The 27,134-nt window shown below is 34.0% G+C and overlaps 1 protein-coding gene across 4 annotated transcripts in view; it reads right to left on the reverse strand.

Annotated features, from left to right (window-relative positions):
• KRIT1 (KRIT1 ankyrin repeat containing) overlaps positions 1 to 27,134 on the reverse strand; it is a 42,296-nt gene that overhangs the window by 1,494 nt on the left and 13,668 nt on the right. For all 4 annotated transcript variants that reach the window (XM_045564676.1, XM_045564675.1, XM_045564674.1 and 1 more), the window contains 8 exons: positions 22,434 to 22,590; positions 21,669 to 21,776; positions 19,291 to 19,447; positions 18,293 to 18,444; positions 12,717 to 12,883; positions 11,985 to 12,072; positions 11,499 to 11,705; positions 103 to 219 (listed from right to left, as the gene is read on the reverse strand). In XM_045564676.1, the coding sequence (XP_045420632.1) occupies positions 103 to 219; positions 11,499 to 11,705; positions 11,985 to 12,072; positions 12,717 to 12,883; positions 18,293 to 18,444; positions 19,291 to 19,447; positions 21,669 to 21,776; positions 22,434 to 22,590 (1,153 nt within the window). The remainder of the gene's footprint in view (positions 1 to 102; positions 220 to 11,498; positions 11,706 to 11,984; positions 12,073 to 12,716; positions 12,884 to 18,292; positions 18,445 to 19,290; positions 19,448 to 21,668; positions 21,777 to 22,433; positions 22,591 to 27,134) is intronic.

Below are 27,134 nucleotides of genomic sequence, written 5' to 3' on the forward strand. Positions count from 1 at the left end.
CTTTCCTTGAAGTTAAATGGATTCTATTCTATCACTTTTAAAAAAAGAAATAACTTTACTAACACAGTAGTTCATTAGAAATTCAAATAGATAAATATTTACCTGTTTTGTATGTACTATAAAGCTCATTTTATTTTCCATACTATGGATCTGAAAACAAGTATCAGCATCTCCTAATTGCCACATAAAGCAACCATACTTAAGACTGATGAGTAAAGCCTGCAACATAATAGAAAATCATTATATTGAAATACATACTAACAACACTATTTTCTGTACTAACTACATTTATCTACTCAGGTCTAAACATAATTGTTTTGAACGGTAGAATAAAGCCTATTCAAAGTGCCCACACTAACCTCACACAGCCTGCAGCGCAGAACCACACAGATTGGCAAACTATCAGAAGACTGCCCTGAGCAATGATATTCTTTGTATAAGATTGATAAAAATTTTTAAAGATGCTCATTATATCTGTGACTTTCAGGATAATGAAATGTACCACAAGCTTTTACTTTCTGCAGGTTAAAAACTACCTGTTTAGGCCAAGCACGGTGGCTCACGCCTGTAATCCTAGCACTCTGGGAGGCCGAGGCGGGTGGACTGTTTGAGCTCAGGAGTTCAAGACCAGCCTGAGCAAGAACGAGACCCCATCTCTACTAAAAATAGAAAGAAATTATATGGACAGCTAAAAAAATATATATATAAAAAAAAAAATTAGGCCGGGTGCGGTGGCTCACGCCTGTAATCCTAGCACTCTGGGAGGCCGAGGCGGGTGGATCGCTCGAGGTCAGGAGTTCGAGACCAGCCTGAGCAAGAGCGAGACCCCGTCTCTACTAAAAATAGAAAGAAATTATCTGGCCAACTAAAAATATATATAGAAAAAATTAGCCGGGCATGGTGGTGCATGCCTGTAGTCCCAGCTACTTGGGAGGCTGAGGCAGGAGGATTGCTTGAGCCCAGGAGTTTGAGGTTGCTGTGAGTTAGGCTGACGCCACGGCACTCACTCTAGCCTGGGCAACAGAGTGAGACTCTGTCTCAAAAAACCAAAACAAAACAAAACAAAACTACCTGTTTAATTTACTCAGTACCTTCTTTTTATTTTTTCCTTGTCTCCCATGGTCTTGTCTGAATATTCAGTACCTTTCTTTTGAATATTCATATAGTGCTTTCAGATCTGAAATTTATGCAATAGGGGTAACCTGCTGAATTACACAATCTCATTCCACTGAGAATTCCACTGATATATTTACTGTAAAAATAAGTATAACTTAAAAATAATATACCCTTCATAAATTGAACAGAACTATTTAAAAAGCAGTATTAGAGTAACCCATCCCTACACTTTCCTAACATAATGCTGTATTTAAGTAGGCAGTTGTCGTATTCTTGATTATTTGTTAATTTTCCCCAGCAGTAACTTGCATTGTCTTGCCCTAAGCATACATTTTTTGTGTAGACATACATAAAGTGTTCATGCCATCCTTTAAAACATATATGTTTAGAAACATTAGCTTTCTATAAGTAGAAATTCTTTAATATTGACAGTAAATAATAAACCACAGATATGCCAAAAAGAAAATCGGTTAAGGCATTTTTAAAGTGAGCTTCTGCAAATGAAAGACTATAATTAATTTACATGAGTATACATTATGTATAATAGAAAACTAATAACATTTTGTTTAAAAATCAGCTATCTATATTCATATTGTAAAATATAACTTTACACATAGGATATGCTAAAATAGCTACTCATTGAGGTACAGACTGAAACACTGAGTCAAGATATCATAATACTACCTTAAACTGCCTATTTTTCAGATCAATCACCTGAAATTTCTTTAATTCCAAGCCAGAAAACAGTCCATTAACGTGGCTTCAAAAACAGTTTGATATACAGAAAAAAAATACATCTGTGGTACAGGAACTCCTCAGTTATATGGAGGTCAGATTTCCAACAAAAGTACTGAGCCCATAGTTAAAAATAAGAGTTTGGGTTAAGGATAATGTGTAGTGAGGATTCTTGAGAAACACAAGCAATGAAAACAGCTGAATGGAGTGGAAGAGCCAAAGAATCCACATAGTGGTTTTAAGTAATCACTTTGCTTCAGAAAGAAAAAGTAGCTCTCATTAGGAGGCAAAACCTACAGTGGGCAAGGTACTTAATGAGGGAAGTCAAAAATCACAAGAGAAATAGTTGAGAGGAGTAGTGTAGGGCAGAAAAGGAAAACCCACAGAAATCAGAAGTAGCACATAGGTGACCAGGAGAAATAGTGATTTGACAACTGGTCATGTAGAATGGTACTATCTGGGTGTTTAAACAACCCAGTTTCACTTCAGAAGTTGTTTCTCTGGTTGTCTTCATGGTTAGGATTCAGTTCTCCCAGGAGGGCATTAGGATCAACATAAATTGACATCAGCAAAGGACAGTCTATTGCCTGAGTGTGGTAGTGGTACCATTAAGGTTGAAGACATATTAACAAGTACAATTCTGTTGTTAACATTGCAACACACCCACTATAGTAAAACACTGAGCTGCAACACAGTGCATTTATCTACTCAATAGTGTTTATATTTTATGTAAGTAGAACAGAAAAGTCTCTGATGAGCGTATATAATTGGCTGAGCTATGTTTTCTGATGAGCCACTTTGATTATTTCAAAGAGAAACAAGATAGAGAAAGTAAAAGTAACTGACACAAAACACAGCTGTATCCTATGGCTTTTCTTGAGAATTATTCTCTGAGGCTGATATATCCCATGTAGAGTTTAAATGCAAATGGAGGTATTTTTGCAGTCGAATGTGTTTTCTCTATTTTAGCAAAGTTTGTCACATTCAACCCTAGTAGATCTTGGTGAATCTGGGGCAACCGAGGACAAGCTGGTTGTTCCCACAGTTGATGGCTGGAATATGTAATCATCTTAGAGCTTTCAAAGGTGCCATAAATTTATCAGTGGCTTACAGAGCAGAAGGTAATGATTAGATGGACAGAAAATATCTTTACCCTTTGGTTCAATCATCTTTTTATATACCCAAGGATAGCATTTTTATTTATAGTTCTAGAAATTGAATCTCTTATCCTGAAAGAACACACTGTTTAATAATACTACTATCATCCTTCTGCCTGCTACTGCTATCTCATTTATTCAACTCCTGGACCAGAATATTATTCATAATATGTTATAAAGATATTGATAAACCATCATTTGAATACTATGTAAAACTTTATATTGTTGTCTAAACTTGGAATGCTATCAGAAGTCAAACAAAATACAGCTTAGAGAAATGGCACAGTATTACATCCACAGTCTCACCATCCAGTTCTATGAAAAAGGATCTGTGGATGCTGGTATAAAATGCTCTGAAATAGCAAAGGAAAAATTTCTTGAAATGGTGGGGGGCATTTCTCCTTCATTTCCTTTAGTAAACAGTACAACAGAAATAGAAAAGTGGTTACAAGCTAATAAGCAGCAGCCTATTTTGTCTGAGCAAAATAGTTTTAATAGAAATGATAAGAAAATTAACAAAAGCAAATTGACTATATGAGACTTCAAAAAAATCAAGCTCCAGGTCAATTACTGAAATCAGAAACTGTTCCACTCTTTGTCCCTAGATATTCTCTATCTCCATCCACAGGTACATCTAACAACATAGTAAAATAACTGTTGTACATAAAGATGACCCCGAGTTAATAAAGAAATGACAAAACTATGACTGGGATACCTTAAGAAGTTATGTCATTATAAATAAAGACATAAAAATAAGGAAAATAAAAATTAGCTTTATGAAGAACTTTGTTAATCTAAAATGCCTTTTTTATTTTATTTTATTTATTTATTTATTTTTTATTTATTTATTTTTTTTTGAGACAGAGTCTTGCTCTGTTGCCCGGGCTAGAGTGAGTGCCGTGGCGTCAGCCTAGCTCACAGCAACCTCAAACTCCTGGGCTTAAGCGATCCTACTGCCTCAGCCTCCTGAGTAGCTGGGACTACAGGCATGCGCCACCATGCCCGGCTAATTTTTTCTACATATATTTTTAGCTGTCCAAATCATTTCTTTCTATTTTTTGGTAGAGACAGGGTCTCACTCTTGCTCAGGCTGGTCTCGAACTCCTGACCTCGAGCGATCCACCCGCCTCGGCCTCCCAGAGTGCTAGGATTACAGGCGTGAGCCACCGCGCCCGGCCTAAAATGCCTTTTTAAATGTATAAGCTTAGCGATTATGTTAACTGATTTGGAAAATGGTCTATTCTTAACAAATGTGAATTAACAAATTAGATGTGATTTTTATTAGCTTCCTATTATAAACTAGAAAGCTGTTCATCCTGTTTAGGTGTATTAAATATGTTAAAAATAACTGATAACCCTGTATTTTATATTATAGTGACTTTGATTAGAAAAAGGAGCATCCTACAGTAAAAAAGTTCTAACTCAAAAGCTCCGAAGAGGGACTAAGGAGAGGTATGCCTCACCCACAACTACTGCCACATGTGCATGTTGTCTGGGGGCCTAGGGATCAACCTGCCCACTCGCTACTGGCAAGTGTGCACCACAGGTGGGCCTGAGAATGAGTCCGTCCTGCCCACCATCACGGCCGCCTACACCTGAGTATGCCATTTGGGGGCTAGAGGATTGAATAATCCAGTTAGCTGTTGCCAGGGCCTGTGAGCAACATGGGGGCCTGAAGACAGGCCCATCCATCTGCCGCTGGTACCCATGCATGTCCTCCAGGGGCCTGGGGATCAACGTATTCTACCTGTAGCTGCTGGTGGCCACGTGCACCGCACCATCAGGAGGCCTGAGGACAGGCCTGCTCTGCCTACCATCATTGCCACCTGAGCATGCTGTCTAGGGATCTGGGGACTGACTCACCCCCAAAATAACTGCTGGTGCCACACACATAACCTGGGAGCCTGAGAACAGGCCTGCCCTGCCTGCTGCTGCCACCACTGGTGCCCAAGCACCAGTCTGCTTAGAGTCCCTGTCCCAGCAAAGCCTCACTGCAGCCTCCATTATCAACCACGGAATAAGGCACTGAGGAACTCACAGACATCACTAATACTGAACACAGCTGAAGAAATCATCTGGAGACCACACTACTGTGTTCACCAAGAATTAATGCCAAAGCACCTTACCAAACCAACACTATAGACAGATCTATAGGAAAAAGTCTTTTCCTACAAAAGCCAATCTATAAAATTGGAAGAAGTGACTGTTATACCAGATGCGCAGATAAAAGCAAGAAACTATGACACCTCCAAAGGAACACAATAATTCTCAAGTAGCAAATCCCAGGCAAAGGAAACCTATGAGATGCCTGAAAAATAATTCAAAATAATGATACTAAAGGAACTCAGTGAGATATAAGAGAACACAGATAAACAATACAAAGACATTCAGAAAACCATTCATGAACTGAATAAGAAATTCAACAAAAAAATAGATATCATAAAAAAGAACCAAAAAGAAATCCTGGAACTGAAGAATTTAATTAATGAAATTAAAATTGAGAGCTTCAACAATAGATTAGATCAAGCAGAAGAAAGTTGTTCTGAGCTTAAAGACAGGTCTTTTCAAATAACCCAGTGAGACAAAAAAATGAAATAAAAAAGAATGAAGAAAGCCTACATGATATATGGGATACCCATCAAGCTACCAAATGTTAGAATTCTGGGATTTTAAGGAGAAGAGATGGGCATAGGCATAGATAATCTACTTAATGAAATAATAATTGAAAACTTCCCAAGTCTTCAGAGATACAAACATCAAGATACATGAAGCTCAAAGATTCCTAAACAGATTCAACCTAAGGTCATTTCCAAGGCACATTATAGATAAGCTGTCAAATGTCAAAGACAAAGAGAGAATTCTAAAAAAAGGAAGAGTGTAAAGTCACATATAAGGGAATCCCCATCAGACTAACAGCAGATTTCTCAGCAGAAATCATGCAGGTCAGGAGAGAATGGGATGATATACTCAAACTGCTAAAAGGAAAAAAAAAAAAAAAAAAGGTAGCCAAGAATACTATATGCAGCAAAACTATCCTTCAAAACAAAGGAGAAATAAACTCTTTTTAGATAAGCAAAAACCAAGGGAATTCATCACCATTAGAGTGGCCCTACAAGAAATGATTAAGAGAGTCCTTTATCTAGAAGTAAAAGGATGACAAAGTATAAAACTCACTAAAAAATCAAACATACAAAGGAAAAGAGAAAGGAATCAAAAGTTATCATTACTAACCATCAATGAGAAGCAATAAGAGAGTCAGAAAGAAGCAAAAGATATATAAAACAACCAGAAAACAATTAACAAAATGACAGGCATAAGTCCTCACATATCAATAATAACCTTGAATGTGAATAGATTAAATTCCCCACTTAAAAGATATAGACTGGCTGAATGGATTAAAAACACATGACCCAACTACACACTGTTGACAAGAAACTCATTCACCTGTAAAGACACATGCTGGATAAAAGTGAAGGGACTAAAAAGATACTCTACACAGAGACCAAAAGAGAGCAGGAGTAGGCATTGGATATTGGATAAAATAGACTTAAAGTTGAAAACTGTAAAAAGAGACAAAAAGGGCTATTATATAATTAGAAAGGGATCAATTCAGCAGGAGGATATAACAATTCTAAATACATATCTACCCAACATCTGAGCACCAATATAATATAATAGTTGGGGATTTCAATACCGCACTCTCAGCTTTTGAAAGATCATCTAGACAGATATCAAGAAAGAAACACTGGAATTAAACTACACTTCAAACCAAATAGACCTAACATATTTACAGAACATTTCATTCTTCAGGTGCAGAATACACATCCATTAAGTAACACATGGAACATTCTCCAGGATAGACCATATGTTAGGCCACAAAACAAGTCCCAACTAATTTTTAAAAATCAAAATCATATTAATTATCTTCTCAGACCCAAATCAAATAAAACCAGAAATCAATAACAAAAGGAACTTTGGAAACTGTACAAATATATGGAAATTAAACAACATGCTCCTGAACAACCATTGGGTAGATGAAGAAATTAAGAAGGATGTAAAAAAATTTCTTGAAACAATTGAAAATGAAAACACAACACACAAAAACTTATGGGATATAGCAAAGGCAGTGCTAAAAGGGAAGTTTATGACAATAAACGCCTACAACAAAAAAAAAACAGAAAGATTTGAAATAAAGAACTCAACAATATACCTCAAGGAACTAGAAAAGCAAGAACAAACCAAATCCTAAATTAGTAGAAGGAAAGAAATAAAAATCAGACCAGAACTAAATGAAATAGAAACTAAAGAAAAAAAAAATGCAAAGATCAACAAAACAAAAAGTTGGTTTTTTGAAAAGACAAAATCAATAAACTGTTAGCTAAACTAACCAGGAAAAATAGAAGACCCAAATGAATAAAATCTGAAATGAAAAAGGAGATATTGCAACTGATACCACAGAAATACAAAGGATGATTAGAGACTATTATGAACAATTATATACCAACAAATTGGAAAACCTAGAAGAAACAGATAAATTCTTGGACACATACAACCGACTAATATCAAGATTGAACCAGGAAGAACTAGAAAACCTCAACCAACCAATAACAAGTAACAAGACTGAATCAGTAATAAAAAGTCTCTCAAGAAAGAAAAGCCCAGGACCAGATGGCTTTATTGCTCAATTCTACCAAACTTATAAAGAAGAGCTAACACCAATTCTTCTCAAACTATTCTAAAAAATTGAAGAGGGAAGAATTCTTCCTAACTCATTCTAAAGGCCATCAGTACCCTGATACCAAAACCAGACAAGAACACAGCAAAAAAGGAAAACAACAGACTAATATCCCTGATGAAGAGAGGTACAAAAATCCTCAACAATATACTAGGAAATTGATTCCATAGCACATCAAAAAGATAACACATCATGAAGTGGGATTTATCCCAGAGATGCAAGGATGGTTCAACATATGCAAATCAATACATGTGATATGTCACATCAACATAATGAAGGTCAGAAAACATGATCAATAGATGCACAACAAGCATTTGATAAAATTTAACATCCCTTCATAATGAAAACTCTCAACAAATTAGGCATAGAAGGAACATACCTCAATATAGTAAAGGCTATATATGACAAACCCGCAGCTAACATCATACTTAATGGGAAAAAGCTGAAAGTCTTTTTCTCTAAGAACTGGAACAAAAGTGCCCACTTTTACCACTCCTATTCAACATAGAATGGGAAGTCCTAGCCAGAGCAATCAGGCAAGAGAACGAAAAGGCATCCAAATTGGAAAAGAGAAAGTCAAACTGTTCCTCTTTGCAAATGACATGATCTTATACATAGAAAAACCTAAAGACTCTACCAAAAACTACTAGAACTCATAAACTAATTCAGTAAAGTTGCAGGATACAAAATCAACATATGGAAATCAGTAGCATTTCTACATACCAATAATGAACTAGCTGAAAAAGAAATCAGGAAAGCAACCCCAATTACAATAACCACTAAAAAATACTTAGGAATAAATTTAACCAAGGAGGTAAAAGACCTCTATAACAAAAACTACAAAAAAACTAATAAAAGAACTTTAAGAGGACACAAACAAATGGAAAGACATTCCATGCTCATGGACTGGAAGAATTAATATTGTTAAAATGACCATACTACCCAAAGCAATCTATAGATTCAATGCAATCTGTATCAAAATACCAATGACATTCTTCACAGAAGTAGAAAAACAATCCTAAAATTCATGTGGAATTACAAAAGACCCGAAGTAGCCAAAGCAATCTTGTGCATAAGGAACAAAGCTGGAGGCATCACACCACCTGACTTCAAAATATACTACAAAGCTAGAGTAACCAAAATAGCATGATATTAATACAAAAACAGATACACAGATCAATGGAACAGAGAACCCAGAAATAAATCCATGCATTTATAGTCAACTGATTTTTGACAAATGTGCCAAGAACATATATCAGGGAAACGACACTCTCTTCAATAAATGGTGCTGGCAAAACTGGATACCCATATGCAGAAGAATGAAACTAAACCCCCCTCTCTCACCATATACAGAAATCAACTCAAAATGGATTAAAGACTTAAAATAAATCCAAAACTATAAAACTTCTACTAGAAAAAAAACACAGGGGAAATGTTTCGGGGCATTTGTCTAGGCAAAGATTTTATGGCTAAGACATCAAAAGCACAGGCAACAGAAACAAAAATAAACAAATGAGGCCATATTAATCTAAAAAGCTTCTGTACAGCAAATGTAACTACCAATGGAGTGAAGAGACAACCTGTAGAATGGGAGAAAATATGTATCAACTACTCATCTGACAAGGGACTAACATCCACAGTACACAATGAACTTAAAGGCAAAAAACTCCATATAATCCCATTACAAAGTAGGCAAAAGACTGAACAGACATTTCTCAAAAGAAGACATACATATGACCAACAGGTAAATGAAAACATGCTCAACATCATTAATTGATAGGGAAATACAAGTCAAAACCACAATGAGATATCATTTCATCCCAGGTAGAATGGCTATTATCAAAAAGACAAAAAAAGAAAAATGCTGGTGAGGATGTGGAGAAAAGGAAACTTTTACACATTGTTGATAGGAATGTAATTACTGCAGCCATTATGGAAAACAGTATGGAGGTCTCTCATAAAACTAAAAATAGAACTACGATATGATCCAGCAATCCCACCATTGGGTATTTATCCAAAGAAAAGGAAATCAGTACATCTAAAGGATCCCTGCACCCCCATGTGTACTGCAGCACTATGCACAATAGCAAAGATTAGGGGGTTTCCGTAGTGTAGTGATTATCATGTTCACCTCACAATAGCAAAGATACAGAATCAACCTAAGTGTCCATCAATGGACAAATGGATAAAGAAAATGTGGTGTATATATATACAGAATACTATTCAACCATAAAAAGAATGAAATTCCGTCATTCGCAGCAACATGGATGGAACTGAGGCCACTGTGTTAAGTGAAATAAGTCATGCATAGAAAAACAAATATTATATGTTCTCTTATATGTGGGAACAAACAAAGTTGATCTAGGGAGGTAGAGAGTAGAATAATGGTTACTAGAAGCTGGGAAAGGTTGAGGGGGGTGGATAAAGAAAGGTTGGTTAATCATGTTAATGGATACAAACATAGTTAGAAGGAATAAATTCAAGTGTTTGACAGTATAGTAGAGTGACTATAGATAATTTATTATATATTTCAAAATAGCTAGAAGAGGTGAAGTGTTCCTAACATAAAGAAATGATAAATGTCTCAGGTGATGGATAGCTAAATATCCTGATATGATCATTACACATTATAGCATGTATCAAAATATCCCATGTAACCCATATATATGTACAATTATTACGTCTCAATAAAAAACCATGTAAAAAACAAAAACAATAACAAACAAAAAAAAGCTTTGAAGGATTCTGGTGGATATTCACAATCCTTTGCACACTTCATCCTGCCCCCCAAAAGGTTCTTATAACTAATTCTAATTCTCAAAGTGAAGCCCTTGTGTCACATATCATATTTCCCTTTTTTTAATCTTTATTTTTTCATTTAAAACTAATTGATATCTCAAACAGGTAGTGTAATCACATAATTAAAACATTAAATTAAAACAGGTATAAAATGGCATTGTTATGGTTTGGATGTTTGCGTTCCTCCTGCCTAAATTGGTTATGTTGAAATCCTAACTCCCAATGTCAAGGTATTAAGAGATAGGGCCTTTGGGAGGTAATTATGTCATGAGGATGGAACCCTCATGAATGGGATTAGTGCCTCTATAACACGGACCCCAGAGAGCTCTCTCATTCTTTCTGTCATGTGAGGGGATGCAAGATGTTAGCAGTCCGCAACCCAGAACGCCCCCACCAGAACCTGACCATGCTAGCGCTTTGATTTCAACCTTCGTGGTTCCAGACTGTGAGAAATAAACTTCTTTTATTTATAAGCCAACCAGTATATGGTACTTTGTTATAGCAGCCTGAACTAAGATAGGTATATAATTAAAAGTCTCCCTCCTACCTCCTGTTCCCAGTTTCCTGGTTCCCCTCTCAAAAGGCTTCAAGTATTTTATGCACCCACAAGCAACATGTACTTATGTAAAGATAGTCTTCACTTCCTCCCATTTTTATACAAATGGTGGCACATTACATATGTTTCAGCACCTTACTTTTTCACTAAATATATCTTGGAGATCATTCTACACAAAAATATTCTTTATTCTTTTGCATGGCTGAAAGATATTCCAAAGTAGAAATGCAGTATGTTAATCGCCTACTGATAGTCATTTAGTTTTCCCCCTCATTTTTTCTAATGAATGAAGTTGCAATGAATAGTTTTATAAATGCCACTTCTAGATTCTTCATGTAGGTTGGCACTGTTGTTTTAGATATTATATGATTTAACTGGTCAAAAAGCGCTGAAAATATACCTTAGTTTCCATGTTGAGGAGATGAAGTCCCTTTATATTCACTCCTACATACACAGGGATGACTTTATGATTGCTGGGGCTTGCCTTTGTAAATATCTGTCCTGTGAAAAATGCTGCTCCATATGTAGGAATTTCCCAACAATTCTGTAAGAACATGCGCTGAAGGTGATGCATTTCTTTACTGACACCCTCACTTGTACTAAGATTCTAAAAACAAATACGGTAAAACAAAAATAAAAAGAGATGTGAAAGGAGAACATAACTTTGATAATTCATATAGGTCAACTAAACAGTTTCTAAAATCAAGGCTGCCCCCACAGAAAAATTAATTTATGGCATATTATATCAAGAGTACTTTTTCTCTTGTGATCTTGATATTAAAAAAAAATCAGGATCTAAAGATGTTGTCTATTCTATTAGGTTTTAAGTGTAACAAAATTTCAACGAGGCTATAAAATGCCTGTTTATTTCTATTAAACAGCTTACCTTGTATTCATGAAGTATTCGATTTGTCCAGTGAGGTGCCTTACTTTTCAGTTTGGTAACAGGTACAATGGATTTTAGATTTTCTTCACTGTAAGCACACATGCCAACATCCTTTAAATAAATCATCTTTAATAGCTAAAGTACAATAATCATTCTGTCACATATGACTTTAAGTAACATAATTTTTAAATTCTAAACTACTATGTTGTAAAATATCAGAGAACTTCAAAAATTTTAAGCAAAAGCCACAATCCTAACACTATCAATTTACAGAAATGTTTCTTCTTTCAATAACCAGGAAATATTTTTGAAAGTTGAAAACCACAATAAACAAATTATAGATGTACTCAAGTCTCTGTGTTTTCTCTGAAAGACTGAACATGAAACTAATTTTTATGGTGGGATTTTTAAGTGCATCTGCCTTATAAAATTTTTTTACTACATATTCAAGTCAGGTTTTAGTGAACTTATTTAAACATATCATAAAGAAATATAAATTATAGAAAAATATAAAGTATATCAAACTATAGTCAAATATAAGAAAAATAACTTTGGAGACTATAACTTCAAGAAAGCCTTACTATTATAGTTTTATCTCTTATCCTATGTCTTGAATTATATAATTCGAAACCAATATAATGTATAAATATTTTTTAATAACATTTTTTAACTTTCCTGGTTAAATAGAATCTTAAACATAACACAAGAGCATGCATTGTATTAAATACTTACTTTAGAAAACCTTGCTTGTGTTTTTTACTTTCGTAATTTCCATAAACTATTTGTAACAGAAGACTTGCCAATGTTATCAGTTTGGCATCAGGAGCTGTATAAAAGCCCTTCAATAAATTATATCTGGCTTCATCAAAGAGAATAAGAATTGCTAATGGGTCTTCAATCTTAGAAAAGAAAGCATAATTTGGTTATTAGGCTGTAATTTCTTTTTACAAACATATAACTTGTCATCGTATAATATGGGAAAAGCAAAAGCTATATATTTGTTATTGCTTTAGAACAGAGGTTGGTAAATTTTTTTTTAAGAGCCAGACAGTAATATTTTAAGCTTTGTAAACCATGTAATCCTTGCAATTGTGGCACAAAAGCAGCCGTAGGCAATATATCAACCATCAACAAATAGGTATGGCAGTGTTCTAATAAAACTTATACACAGATACTAAAATTCATAAAATTTTTACGACATGAAATATTGTTCTTTTGGTTATTTTTAACTATTGAAAAATATAAAAATCCAGCTTGTGGGATATACAAAAATAGGCAGCAGGCAGCATATGACCATAGACTATAGTTTGCTAACCCCTGATTTACTGTCTAATAATATTTTCCTCAGTTTCTGAATATGGATGATTTCTAGCCTAACTGTATCTAAATCTTTATATTTCTGAAACACTTTTCTATTACCTATGCTTCATGTAATATAGTAGTTAACTTCAAAGGAGATAAAAGTGTGTTAATTCCCAGAATGACATATGTACTTTATAAAGGCTTGCTTTAAAACATTTTAAAATTTTATTTGACTATAAGATGTTGCACTTTCAAATAACATTAAAAGAGAGTGTAGTTTTTTTTAAGTTTTAAAAACTTTAGTTTCACTTTATCCAATAAGAGTAATAAAGATTGAGAAATGCTAGCCTGCAGAGTATATTTCTACTTTGAAATAATCCCATTTATAAAGTTTCTGAATGAATAAAGTATTTCAAAATGTCATTCACAATGATCCCACATGCTTATGGTAAAAATGATTTTTGTCATATAACTAATTTTATTTTTCCATCTTATAATATTCTATTAAAATTTTTAAAAAATGAAACAGAATTTCATGGGAAAAAAAGCAGACTAAAAATAGCGTTCATTAGATTCCAAGGTTGAGGGGTATAGAAAACTTTTAAAAACAATTAGGAAAAATCTGAATTTGGAGCAGATATTAGATGTTATTATAGAAATACTAATTTTATTAGGTTGAAAATGATATTGTGGATTGTAGACATGTCCTTATTCTTAGAAAAAGCATGCCAATATATGTGGAGATGAAGTGCCATGATACCCGCAACTCACTTAAAAATGGTTGACAAAGGAAAAAAAAAAAGATAAAACAAATGTGGCAAAATATTAACTAGTGAATCTAATGAATGATATATGGTATGAATCGTAATACTTTTCAACTTTTCCATGGTTTTTAAAATGTCTCAAAATAAAATGTTAAAGTAAAACACTGAATGGAAGCATATTTTTGTAATAAAAATTGACTTAGTAAATTTGAAGAGTTTGACTAGATAGTAACAATTTTAGTCAACAATGAATCAGCTGTTTTCATCCGAAAAGAATGATGCCAACCACTAAGCACAATTCTATTATTTATTAGATGGTAGAAATAGGAATGTCTTTTTTTTTTTGAGACAGAGTCTCACTCTGGTGCCTGGGCTAGAGTGCTGTGGTGTCAGTCTAGCTCACAGCAACCTCAAACTCCTGGGCTCAAGCGATCCTCTTGCCTCAGTCTCCCGAGTAGCTGGGACTACAGGCATGTGCCACCATGCCCGGCTAATTTTTCTACATATATTTTAGCTGTCCATGTAATTTCTTTCCATTTTTAGTAGAGACGGGTATCCCTCTTGCTCAGGCTGGTCTCGAACTCCTGAGCTCAAACAATCTGCCCGCCTGGGCCTCCCAGAGTGCTAGGATTACAGGCGTGAGCCACTGCGCCCGGCCTAGGAATGTCTTAATTATATAATGAGTGAAAGAATACAACTATTGTACCAGATTATCATGATATTCTGATTGAACTTACGAATTTCCTAAGTCTTGCTTCCTTTTTACTTGAGTCCACTTTATTTATAGTACAATTATGTAATTGATTAATCATCCAAGTATTATCATTGCAGCTACCAGCCAACTTTTAAAATATTACTTGGGTGAAGAAGGAAGATAGACTGAGTCTACTTAGATTACATGCAGATCTTACAGGCCTAATACATATTTTTAAAACTGCAGTAAAATAAATATAACATAAAATTTTTAAAATTTTAACTACTTTTAAGTGTATAATTCAGTCGTATTAATTACATTCACAATGTTGTGCTACCGTCACCATTATTTCCACAACTCACCACAAACTTCGTTAACCATTAAGAATAACTCCTCATTCCTACCCCTTCACCCAACACTCCTGGCAACCTCTAGTCTACTTTTTGTACTTTTGAATTTGCCTATTCTAGATTGCTTAATATAGGCAGAATCATACAATATTTGTCCTTTTGTGTCTGGCTTATTTCATTTAATAATGTTTAATTAATTAAATATTAATAATTAAACATAATTATTATTGTTTTCAAGGTTCATCCTTATTGTACCATAACTTCATTCCTTTTTATGAGCGAATAATGTTTCATTGTATATTTATGTATCACATTTTGTTTGTCCATTCATTTGTTGATTTAGGTTGTTTCCACCTTTTTGACTATTATGAATAACAGTGAAGTGACAGACAAGTACCTGTTTGAGTTCCTGTTTTCAATTCTTTCAGGCATATACTTAGCAGTGGAATTGCTGGATCATATAATTCTATGCTTAGATTTTTGAAGAACCATCAAACTGTTTTCCACAGCAGTTGTATCATTTCATATTCCCAACTGCAGTGTACTAGGGCTCCAATTTCTCTACATCTTCACCAACATTTGTTATTTTCCATTTAGTTTGTTTTTTATAGCCATCCTAGTGGGTGTGGTTTCTTGGTGTGGTTTTGATTTGCTTTTTCCCAATGACTAGTGATGTTGAGCCTCTTTTCATGTGCTTGTAGTGCACTTGTGTAAGTTCACTGGAGAAATGTTATTCAAGTCCTCTGATCATTTTTTAATCAGGTTGTCTTTGTATTGTTGAGTTGTAGGAGTTCTTTATATATTTTGGATAGTAAGCCCTTATCAGACATGATTTACAAATATTTTCTTCAAATCTTTAGGTAGCCTTAATAATGTCTTTTCATGCAAAAAAGTTTTACATTTTAATGAAGTCCAACTTACCTATTATTTTTCTTATTGCATATGATTTTAGTATCATATGTAAGAAACCACTGTCAAATCCAAGGTCATGAAGATTTATCCCTATGTTTTTCTCCTACAAGTTTTATGGTTTTAGCTTTTATATTTAGGTCATTGATAACATTTTGAATTAACTTTTGTATATGGTGTGAGGTTGGGGTCCAATCTCATACTTTTGCAATGTGAAAAGCAGTTGTCCCTATACCATCTGTTGAACAGACTATTCTTTCTCCAGGAGATGGGCTTGGCACCCTTGTCAAAAATCAATTGGCTATCAATATATGGTTTTATTTCTGAACTCTCAATTTTATTCCATTGGTCTATATGTTTATGCCACAATGTTTTGATTACTGTAGTTTTGTAGTACGTTTTGAAATTGGGAAATGTGAATCCCTCAACTTTATCATTCTTTCTTCAACATTGTTTTGACTATTTGAGGCCCTCTGCAATTACATATGAATTTGAGGACTATCTTTTCCGTATCTACAGAAAAGGCTGCTGGCATTTTGTTAGGGACTGCACTGAATATGTAGATCATTTTGTAAGTATTGACATCTTAAAAATATTAAATATTCCTATCTTTGAACATGGGGATGGATTTCCAGTTATTCGGGTTTTAGTTTTTCAGCAATGTCTTGTACTTTTCAGTGTACAAGTCTTTAATTTCTTTTGTTAAATTTATTCCTGGGTATTTTACTCTATTAGATGATATTTTAATAGATATCTTAATTTCCTTTTTGGATTATTCATAGCTGGTGTATAGAAATGCAAATGATTTTTGTGTGTGGAGGTTTTATCCTAAAACTTTGCTGAATTAGTTTCTTAGTTCTAGTACCTTTCCTGTGAATTCTTTGGGATTTCCTACATACAGGATTATGTCATTTGTAAATAGAGATAGGTTTATTTTTTCCTTTCCAATTTGGATGGCTTTAATTTCTTTTTCTTGTCTAACTGCTCTGGCTACAACTTCTAGTACAATGTTAAACAGCAGTGGTGAAACTGGACATCCTTATTTTGTACCCGATCTTAGGAGGAAAGTTTTCAATTTTCACCAATGAGTATGATCTTAGCTGTGGGTTTTCATAAACGTTTTTAATCATGTGAGGAAGTTCCCACCTAATTATAGTTTTCCGAGAGTATTTTTTTTCTTTTCTCATAAATGAGTAATAGATTTTGTCAAATGACTTTTCTGTATCAATTGAGATTATCATGTGGGTTCTCCCCCGGACTTCATTCTGTTAATGTGATTCTATTTTTAACAAATAATCAAGACCTTAGTCTTTGGTAAATTCATACAAATATATATGTAAATCCCACCATCTTTGGCTAAGAGGACTAAATCTTTCTTTAGCTTGACAATATAAGAGGGATAATAAACAGTTATATATAAAACATTTACCAAGTTTGGACATGGCTGTTGAAATTTTCATGTGCTAAAATTTGTCTATGTTTAATATTCTTTTGTATAAAGAATCATGAAATGCATTGTAATTTTTTCTTCATCAATGTGGTGAGACCTTGGAACAATTTTTTTTTTCAGTTTTCACAGCTACCACTGTGTTAGATTATCACACCTAGTTTAAGTTGTTATAATCTCTCGTTTAGATTTCTCCCTTGTCTGTTCATCCTTTCTATGGCATTATCTCACCTCTTCCCTAAAATTTACAGTAGTTCAAATTCAAACATACTTTTCTAGAACAGACTTTCTTATCAAATGTAAATTCTATTCTCATTTTTTGCTATCTATAAAGTTCTCTGCTTGAGTCAAGAACAGCTACTTACTGAGTATTGAGAATATATTCCATGTCACCTTTGCAAATATCATCTTCTCTACCCAGAATGTTTTTTCTGCTCTCTCCCACACCAATGTATCTCTTTCTTCCTTTGAAATTTACACAACTGATTAGCCCTTTATTAAGTTTATCCTTGACACTGTACTTCCTTTCTAACTATTCTAAAAGAATTTTTTTTCTGTATAATTTTCTCCCCCATCTAATTGCTTATTGTCTTTAGGATAACTTCCCTATTTCTTTTGTATTCTTAAGACAATGGGAGTGGAAATGAAAAAAACCAACCAAGGGCTTTGTAAGTAGACTAACTGAAACTCTACCACTCACCACAGGGATGTAAGGATTGAACAGAAAAACAGGTAAAACCTCCTATTACAGAAACAGTACAATTTCTGCCTCTAGTGCCTACAATAGAAACTCAATAGGTTCTGTGCATTTAAATAACTGTAAATAAGATTTCCAAGCAAACCTTTTTTTCAATTTCCAAAGGAAGTCTCACATCTCTTCTTAGGAAAAGCTGAGGTGTTTCCCTTTGGGGATCCAAATTAGTCAATTCAGTAAGTATTTCTGGCCAGTCACGAACATGTTGCAAGGGTTTATGATATGGTTTGAGTTGAAGGCCTAAAAAACATCTTTTCTTTTATAAATGATAATGTAAAAAAAATCAATTATATCAATACATAGTAACTTTATATTAAACTGTCTGCACTTAAGTGCTTAATATTCACAAATTAAAGGTCTAAATTTAACTAAATATTTATTTTAATCAGTATTACTACCCAATTTGTAGTTTACTGCTTGTTTTTAAGAACACAAGATGGCATTTGTTGGCTCCATAAGAAAAAGAAAGAAAAAGAAAAAAAAAAAAAAAAAAAAGAAACACAAGAATTACAAGAAAATTCTTAAAGAAAATGTATAGAATGTATACAAAATCCCTAATTCCATTATAGCCTATTTTTGATGACATAGTAAGTAGAATTTCATGTTAAAAAGATACAATTAAACCCTTAAATAACCAGTCATATCAATCAATTAAATTCTTTATGCATTTGCAATACTTTGAGGGACAAGTCTATTATGGCATTAGGCTGATTTTATATAAAAATGTTGATTTTAAAAACTAATATAAGAAAAAAGAATATCTGTATTATTTTGAGGTGAGCACTGAAAATAAAGCCAAATTGTATGAGCACAACATTTAATGGTACTCAAATCAGATGCCATTGCCAGAGAAGAAAAATGTTGCTTTTTACTACTTAAAAAATGCTTTGAATGAAGGAAGGAATGGTGGCCCAGGGGCTTACCTGTTTCAGCAGTTTGAACACCAATAATTTATATGAAAGAGAAGAACATTGTATTATTTCAAAATTTAAAAGTCAGGAATAAACATACGTTATACGTAAGTTTACTAACCCACTCCCAAAAAGGAATAGTGAGGTTCACACAACAGAATAAAAACTTTCTTACTGAGGTTTTCTGAACAAATCCAAATAGTGAAATACTGCTGTGTTTCTTGAGAGAGACGCATTCCTTCCATTATCTGCTGCACTGTGGTATTGTTTCCATGCTTCAATTCAACAGAACGGTATGATCCATCCATTCTGTATATTCGAACTTTTTCATACTAGGAAAGGAATGACAATAAATTATGCAACCTGCTTAAAAATTACATATCAAACAAGGTACTTTACTTTCAACTTCATTTCATATTATTATAGATTTATGACTTGTAAAATATCAGAAAAACTGCTTCAAGTAAGATTCTGTTGGCAATATTTAAAAACATTTAGGCCAGGCGCTGTGGCTCACGCCTGTAATCCTAGCACTCTGGGAGGCCCAGGCAGGCGGATCATTTGAGCTCAGGAGTTCGAGACCAGCCTGAGCAAGAGTGAGACCCCGTCTCTACTAAAAAAATACAGAAAGAAATTAGCTGAACAACTAAAAATATATATAGAAAAAATTAGCCAGGCATGGTGGCACATGCCTATAGTCCCAGCTACTCGGGAGGCTGAGGCAGAAGGATTGCTTAAGCCCAGGAGTTTGAGGTTGCTGTGAGCTAGACTGATGCCATGGCAGTCTAGCCTGGACAACAGAGCGAGACTCTGTCTCAAAAAAAAAAAAAAAAAAAAACCCAAACATTTTACTCCATTATTTAAGTTTTCTTCCTCTGGATGGTTCACAGTCAAATCAGTTTGGGAAACTAAAGAAAATATTTTTTTTAAAAAACATTGAATTTCAAATTCTTCTGAGAGGATGTTTTAGAGCCTTTCACGTACAATGTAAACATCATAGGAGAGAATCCAGCATTAGTTAAGTATTTCATGAGTCTAGTGGGTCACAAATCATACTATAGAAATGTGTACCAGCAATAACTTGTCCTAAGAGGAATTTGTAATGGAGACTTTGCAGATAAGTTACCAAACAGTGAACTTTGGGCCAGTTCCCTTCTTCCAATTCAGAAAATCCTAGAGACTAGTGGCATTCTTAATAAATTTTTATTGTTATCAGAAGCAAATGATGTCTCCAAATAACTTCCCGGCCAGTTCATTTTGAATAAAAGTACCTGAGTCCTCTTATCTTATGCATTCACAATATAAAAATTATGCCAGGGATAAAAATGTGTTAAAACTACACATTAGAAAATTGAAATGAAGTATAACATAAGGATACCTGTACTGCTTTATCTATTTCCTTGACTCTGTTTTCTGCTCTTGGAATAGTGTTTTGACAAAATGTGTATGAGTATGTGGTATGTGTGCGATATTCCTTAAAGGCGGAGATCATATATGTTTCTTACCACTTTCAGCATCTTATGATATTAAATTCACAGAGCTACTCAACAAATTTTATTGTCTAAAAGGAAAGGCTTAGGTATATGGGTTAGATCTGTTGGTATAAAGGCTTTTATCCTTTATCTGTTGGTATAGATAGATCTTTTGATCTGGTTTGCAAGTTTTCAAATAGTTTTTAAATTAATCATAGCTGGGTGTGGTGTCTCATGCCTATTATCCCAGCTCCTTGGGAGGCTGGAGTGGGAGTATCACTTGAGCCAGGAGTTCCAGGCTACAGTAGTACCCTATGATAGCACCTATGAATAGTCACTACACTTCAGCCTGGGCAACACAGCGAGACCTCGTCTCAAAAAAGAAAAAATTAAATTAATGTTAGTTTTATCATCACTATAACTTTTAAGCATAACTGAGCTTCTTCTAATTGTTAATTCTTTTCTATCTTTATGTCAGAGCTAATTATAAATTAAACTTTACTCTTTTTAATACAACATTCTTTTAATAGCTATGTGTTCAGAATTAGATTTATGAGTTTATTTCAGGAATAATTAGATGAAAAGGCTAGGTCGGATTAGCAGAATAGAAGAGCTAGGAAATCATCTATTTTATTTTTCTGGGGAAGAAAATGAGTCTGTTATACAAAAACTAACTTGCTGAGAGCAAATTAGGGAATAATGTGCAATCCTTTCACCTAAAAATATAAAATGTTGCCTAAAAGACCTCAGAAGAGGGAAATGGTCCAATGAATAGATTAAAATTATGTGTAATTAGCACATCAAATATAGGGATTATGCAACTGGAAATTAGATTAATTTTAAGTGTTTTGGAAGTTTTATTTATTTAATTTTTTAAGTTTTATTTTATTATGCAAGAGTAGGTATCTGAGTATGAGGGAATGATAACAAGTTTAATACCTATGAAATCTAACTACAAGGTTTTATAGCAGTAAAGAAGCCAGCCATTCATTCATCTTTCCACTCTTACCACTGATCCTCAAATTATCTATTAATGTAAATACTACACTTGGCTCTAACAATTTATGAAGATAATCCTTACTGGCTTGTTAATGGCTTCCTTCAACAATTTTGCAGCTTCTTCCCAATTATTTTGTTTGTTTTCTTCACAAATGTTTAATGGAGATCTTCCTTGTTGATCTGTTATATGCTAGAAGTAGGAGAAGCGGAGGGAGGAAAAAAGGCATTACAAATATATGGTATTCTAAGGCAAAAATGTCATTCAACTAATCAAAGTTTCATAAAAAATAGACTCTTTTCAAGTGTTAACCATACTTAGTACATACTATACTTAAAATAAAAATTGCCAAAGATAAAAGACTCAAAGCAATAATGAGATTGTTTTTTAAAAGTTTTGATATAGATATAGCAATAGTATTAATACTATTATTTCCCCCTTTATGAAATACTTTTTACTATAAATTCTAGAAAATGGGTGGAAAACTTTTTCCTTTTTCAAGGTATTTTTGGGGAAACAGAATATAAAATGAAAAGAAGTTAAATTTTTCTGGAGATGGATAGTGGTGATGGTTGCACAATAATGTGAATTTACTTAATGCCAATGAACTGCACATCTAAAAATGGTTAAAATGGTAATTTTTGTGTGAGGTATATATTACTACAAAATTTTTAAAAAAATTTATGTTCAAAAGTACCACTCATATATTATTCTATAAGGCAAGTGAATTTATTTTTATTTTTTAGCTGACCTGTCAAATGTACAATTGAACATTTTAGTGTCATTAAGATAGCATTACTTATTATTTACTGCTAGAACATTAAAAAAAAACCCCTGGAAAATACTTACTCTGTCAACTTCTGGATGGTTTAGAAGAATCTGTACTATTTCAGCATGTCCTCCTCCAGCAGCAAAATGAAGTGGAGAACTAAGTTGTCCATTTAAAAGGTTTGGATTGCACTTTCCTTTCTCTAACAATATGCGAGTGGCCTCAACTTTTCCATACCTATTAAAAAAAGCAATAAAACTTACCTAAAAAAGTCATCTGAAATATTTTAAAAAATCCAAATTTTGGATGCTATCTCAAAGAAATCTAAGATTTTTCTAGGACAGAGACCAAGGGATATTAAGACACCCACATAGATGTTTTCAGTGATTAGGAATTTCTTATGAGTTATCAAATTCAACTGTTTCTATTTCTGATCAAGTGGGAGAAAATATAATCTCAAACATAGAGAAGACGACAGAAAAACACACCAAAGTAGAAAAGTTATAAATTAAAGAGATACAATTTTTAGTCAAAAACAGGTTCTTAATCAGAAAGTAACTCATAAGAAAGTTAGTAAGAATGTTTTTCATTTAGGCCTATAATTTATAAAACAGGCCCAAAGACATAATTCTATGTGTATATATGTATTATATATTAGACAATGTGGGAGACACAAAGATACATGAGATACATGGTCTTTGCTCTGAAAGGTTTACACTGTAATCAGAGAGGCAAAATATAAACATGAGATAAGTTACATAACACAGCAAAATTTAAGTACTGTAATGGTTTAGGATAATAATCAACAAAATAAGGCACTTTATATTTGTGAAATCAAAATAGCATATAATTAATGCTTTAAAAAATATCAGAAGACAAAGAAGTGACTCTTAAGTCCTGAAAAGAGTTTGATAGAAGAACAATTCAAACTGGATTTTTAAATTGGAAAGAACTGAAGAGATGTTGAACAGAGGTAAAATATTTTAGGTAGAGGGAAAAGGAGTGTGCAAAGCAAGGTCTCAGAAGAGTACAAAGCATGTGTCAGACACAGTGAGCCAACCATTTGGTTAAGAGCCAAAGACTTAGGTAAGGCTGCAATCTGAAGCAACAGTGGAAAGTAATTCATTGTTTGGATATAAGCAGGGAAACTTGGTTTTAGATATGGTGTATTGAGGGGAAAACAGCACATCTTTAGAACTGATCTGATCTGCCCTCAAATTTTCCTCTCTTCCCCTTTACATACTCTATGGTTTGCCTATATCCCAAACCACCCATTTGCATCCTACCCCTTCTTATCTAGGTGATTTTTGACTCATGTTCTTTGCTCATTTTGTTCAGGTTAAATTCCACATGCCTCTGAAACAGATTAAAATCTACCTCCTCCATATTCCCGCTACGTTTTAGCATTTTATTTTTGCTTCTTTTTTAAGACTTATTTCATTTTTTGCCTAATTTCATCCTTGTTTATGTACATCTCTTCTCCATTAGCCTGGAAGTTCCTGAAGGGTAGGGACAGAGTCTTTACATCCTCCAAAGTGCCTAATGCACAAGAGATAAATGACTAAACTGTTTAATAGGCAATTGAAAATGAAGGATTGGTACTTAGGTGAAGGCAAAGGCTTAAAATATCTATCTGAGAATACATAAAATCGTCTAACTGAAAAGTATTACTGTTAAAGCTGGGAGAATGGATGAAATCTTTTCGTAAGAGAATTTAGAGAAAGGTGATCATCTTAGAACAATGAAATCCATCCTGAAAAACACCATTTCAAGAAAAGATAGTGGGGGAGCAATTCAAGAAGTAAAAAAGTATAATTAATACAAACATACATTTTGTGTGATGATTTAAAGTTTCCCAGGTGTTCTTATCAGTTCATGAAAAAAGGGAAAAAAAGAAAAGAAAATTTCCAGGTAATTTTTTTTTTTTAAAGAGACAGAGTTTAACTCTGTCATCCACACTGGAATGCAGTGGTGTGATCACAGCTCACTGCAACCGCAAACTCTCAGGCGCAAGCAATCCTCCTGGTTCAGCCTCCCAAGTAGCTAGGACTACAGGTGCATACCACCATGCCTGGCTAACTTTTCTATTTTTTGTAGAGATGAGGTCTTGCTATATTGCACAGGCTGGTCTTGAACTCTTGGCCTCAAGTGATCCTCCTGTCTCCGCTTCACAAAGTGCTGGGATTACAGGTGTGAGCCACTGTGCCCAGCTCCAGGTACTTTCTTATATAATTACTTAATATGATCTTCACAGCAACATATGAGGTGGGCAGAGGTATTTTCATTGCACAGATGCGAAAAATGTAGCTTAACCCAGTCAAGTAACTTGCCCTAGGTCTCACTGTTACTAGTTAGAATTAGAATCTGGTTTTGTGAATCTTAGTATAGTAGCTTCCACACTATGCCACATGCTTGGATCACAGGATGGAGGCCAGTATTTCAATAATGATAAGGTAACAATAATATCTGACATTTGCACTGACCTTCATTATAACTCCATTATGACCTTTCAACTCCAGGGGTGATCAACAGTATTATGTGCTGCAGAGCAGGGAAAGAGATTAAAAACTCAGAAAAGGTTAAGAAGATTTACGAAGAGTGAAAAAGAGAAGGCAGATTGTAGCCCACTCACCTTTGCACCAGCCTGTGCAATCAATATAGCAAGACCTCATCTCTACAAAAAATAGAAAAGTTAGCCAGGCATGGTGGTATGCACCTGTAGTCCTAGCTACTTGGGAGGCTGAACCAGGAGGATTGCTTGCGCCTGAGAGTTTGCGGTTGCAGTGAGCTGTGATCACACCACTGCATTCCAGTGTGGATGACAGAGTTAAACTCTGTCTCTTTAAAAAAAAAAAAATTACCTGGAAATTTTCTTTTCTTTTTTTCCCTTTTTTCATGAACTGATAAGAACACCTGGGAAACTATATGAAAGGAAGGAAAGAAACAGGATAGTAGCTAGAAGAAGCAGCAGGTTCAAATTAAGATTCCTTTCAAGGAGGGAGAGAACCATGCATATATAAGGACAAGGAGAAAGAAAGTGTGGAAAAGCAAAGAGTGAATTTAATGGGGAACAGGAAGGATTTTTACATATACACCCTATGAAACAGGAGAAAGATGGGAACAAAAACTGATTAGCAATGGAAAAGGACATTTCTGATGACTTCAATTTTCTTTGAAAATAGGGGGTAAAGAGAGTATAGAGGGTTATGAAAGTAGAAAAATAAAGTAATGGAAGTTTACATATTTACGAATAGAAAGGTATAGAATAGCTTATAGGGTAGGACTAACAGGCTGACAGAATGAGTGAAATAAAAAAAGTATAGACAACTAAGCTATAGTGAAGGCCCAAATGTAATCAGGGAGAATAATTCATAGGGAGCCAAATCATCACAGTTTAAAAAACACTCTCTAGTAATGATCTGAAGCCTAAAAGTACTATCAGAGAAAGAAGACACTGATTTGATTCAAAATAGTGGGACTAGCACAGGGGAACAGGAAGGATAAAGAGGTGAGAGAATATGGGATGTCAGTGAGACATTTTCTGAGTGGCTGACAAGTTTTCCATGTGGGGTAAAAGCCAACTTAAATAGTTATTCTAGAAAGTAAAGAATAGGTTTTAGGTGTCTGGTTACCAATAATTGGAAATGTTAAAAACTTAGAGAAATCCTCGGAGTGATCTAATTCAACGGTCCTCAAAAAGTGATCCAGAAACTCATGAAGAGCCTTCACACTTTTTTTAGGGTTTCCTCCAACTAAACATATTTTCAAAATAATACTAAGATATTATTTACTCTTTTCACTCTCATTTTCTTGTAAGCGTAGTGTTTTCTAGAAGCTATGTGATGTGATACTGCAACAGACTGAAGGCAGAAGCAGATGTGAGAATCCAGCTATCTTCTATTAAGCTGGACATTTGTAAGAATGTAAAACACTGCCATTCTTCTCATTAATTTTATTTTAGAAAATATGGTATTTTCTCATAGAATTATGCTATGTTAATATACATGTTTATTGTTATTTTTAAGCTTTTGAGATCTTGTGTTAATAACTTTTAAGAGTAAAAGGGGGTACTGAGATCAAAAAGTTCAAGAACCACTTATCTAAACAAAACTCCCATTTTAAAGATGAGAAAACAGACCAAGAGGGTAAAACACCCTGTCTAACCTTGTAAGACAGGACCAAACTCCAGTCTCTTGAGTGCAACAGCCCAGTGTCCTCTCCTAAATCCTTGTACCAATTAATGAAAAAGAATACATTTCCAAGATAAAGTAATTTAAGTTCTTTGCAAAATGGTTAAATCATTCTTTATTCAAATTCCCACCAAGCAAATGATGCACCTGATTAAAAGTATTGCAAGGTGACCCATACTATTCCTGTTGTATTAAACTTATTTCCAACTGACAGAAAATTAATTTTAAAGGATAAAACTCTTTTCTTTGGTATACTCAAGTAACAAAAATTTGCTATTAAAAAAATATTACAGATTAATGAATTTTAGATGTAGGCATCAAGATCTTTGCATTTTTACAATACTTAGCCATAAAAGACAACATTTATTGAGAGCTTAGGTGCTCTCAAAAGCACTTTATTTGGATCTTGTCTTTTAATCTTAGAGAAGGTACCATTTTTAAGCCTATCTTGTAGATAAGGAAATAGACCCTTGGAGACATTAAGTAACTTGCCAAAGGTCATACTTTCAGGAACTAACAGTTGGGACTGAAACCTAGGTATATTCCAAAGCACATTATATGCTATATCATACTTTTGTTTTTATGTAATAG

The sequence above is a fragment of the Lemur catta genome, chromosome 11, assembly GCF_020740605.2.
Source record: "Lemur catta isolate mLemCat1 chromosome 11, mLemCat1.pri, whole genome shotgun sequence".
NCBI classification, from domain to species: domain Eukaryota; kingdom Metazoa; phylum Chordata; class Mammalia; order Primates; family Lemuridae; genus Lemur; species Lemur catta.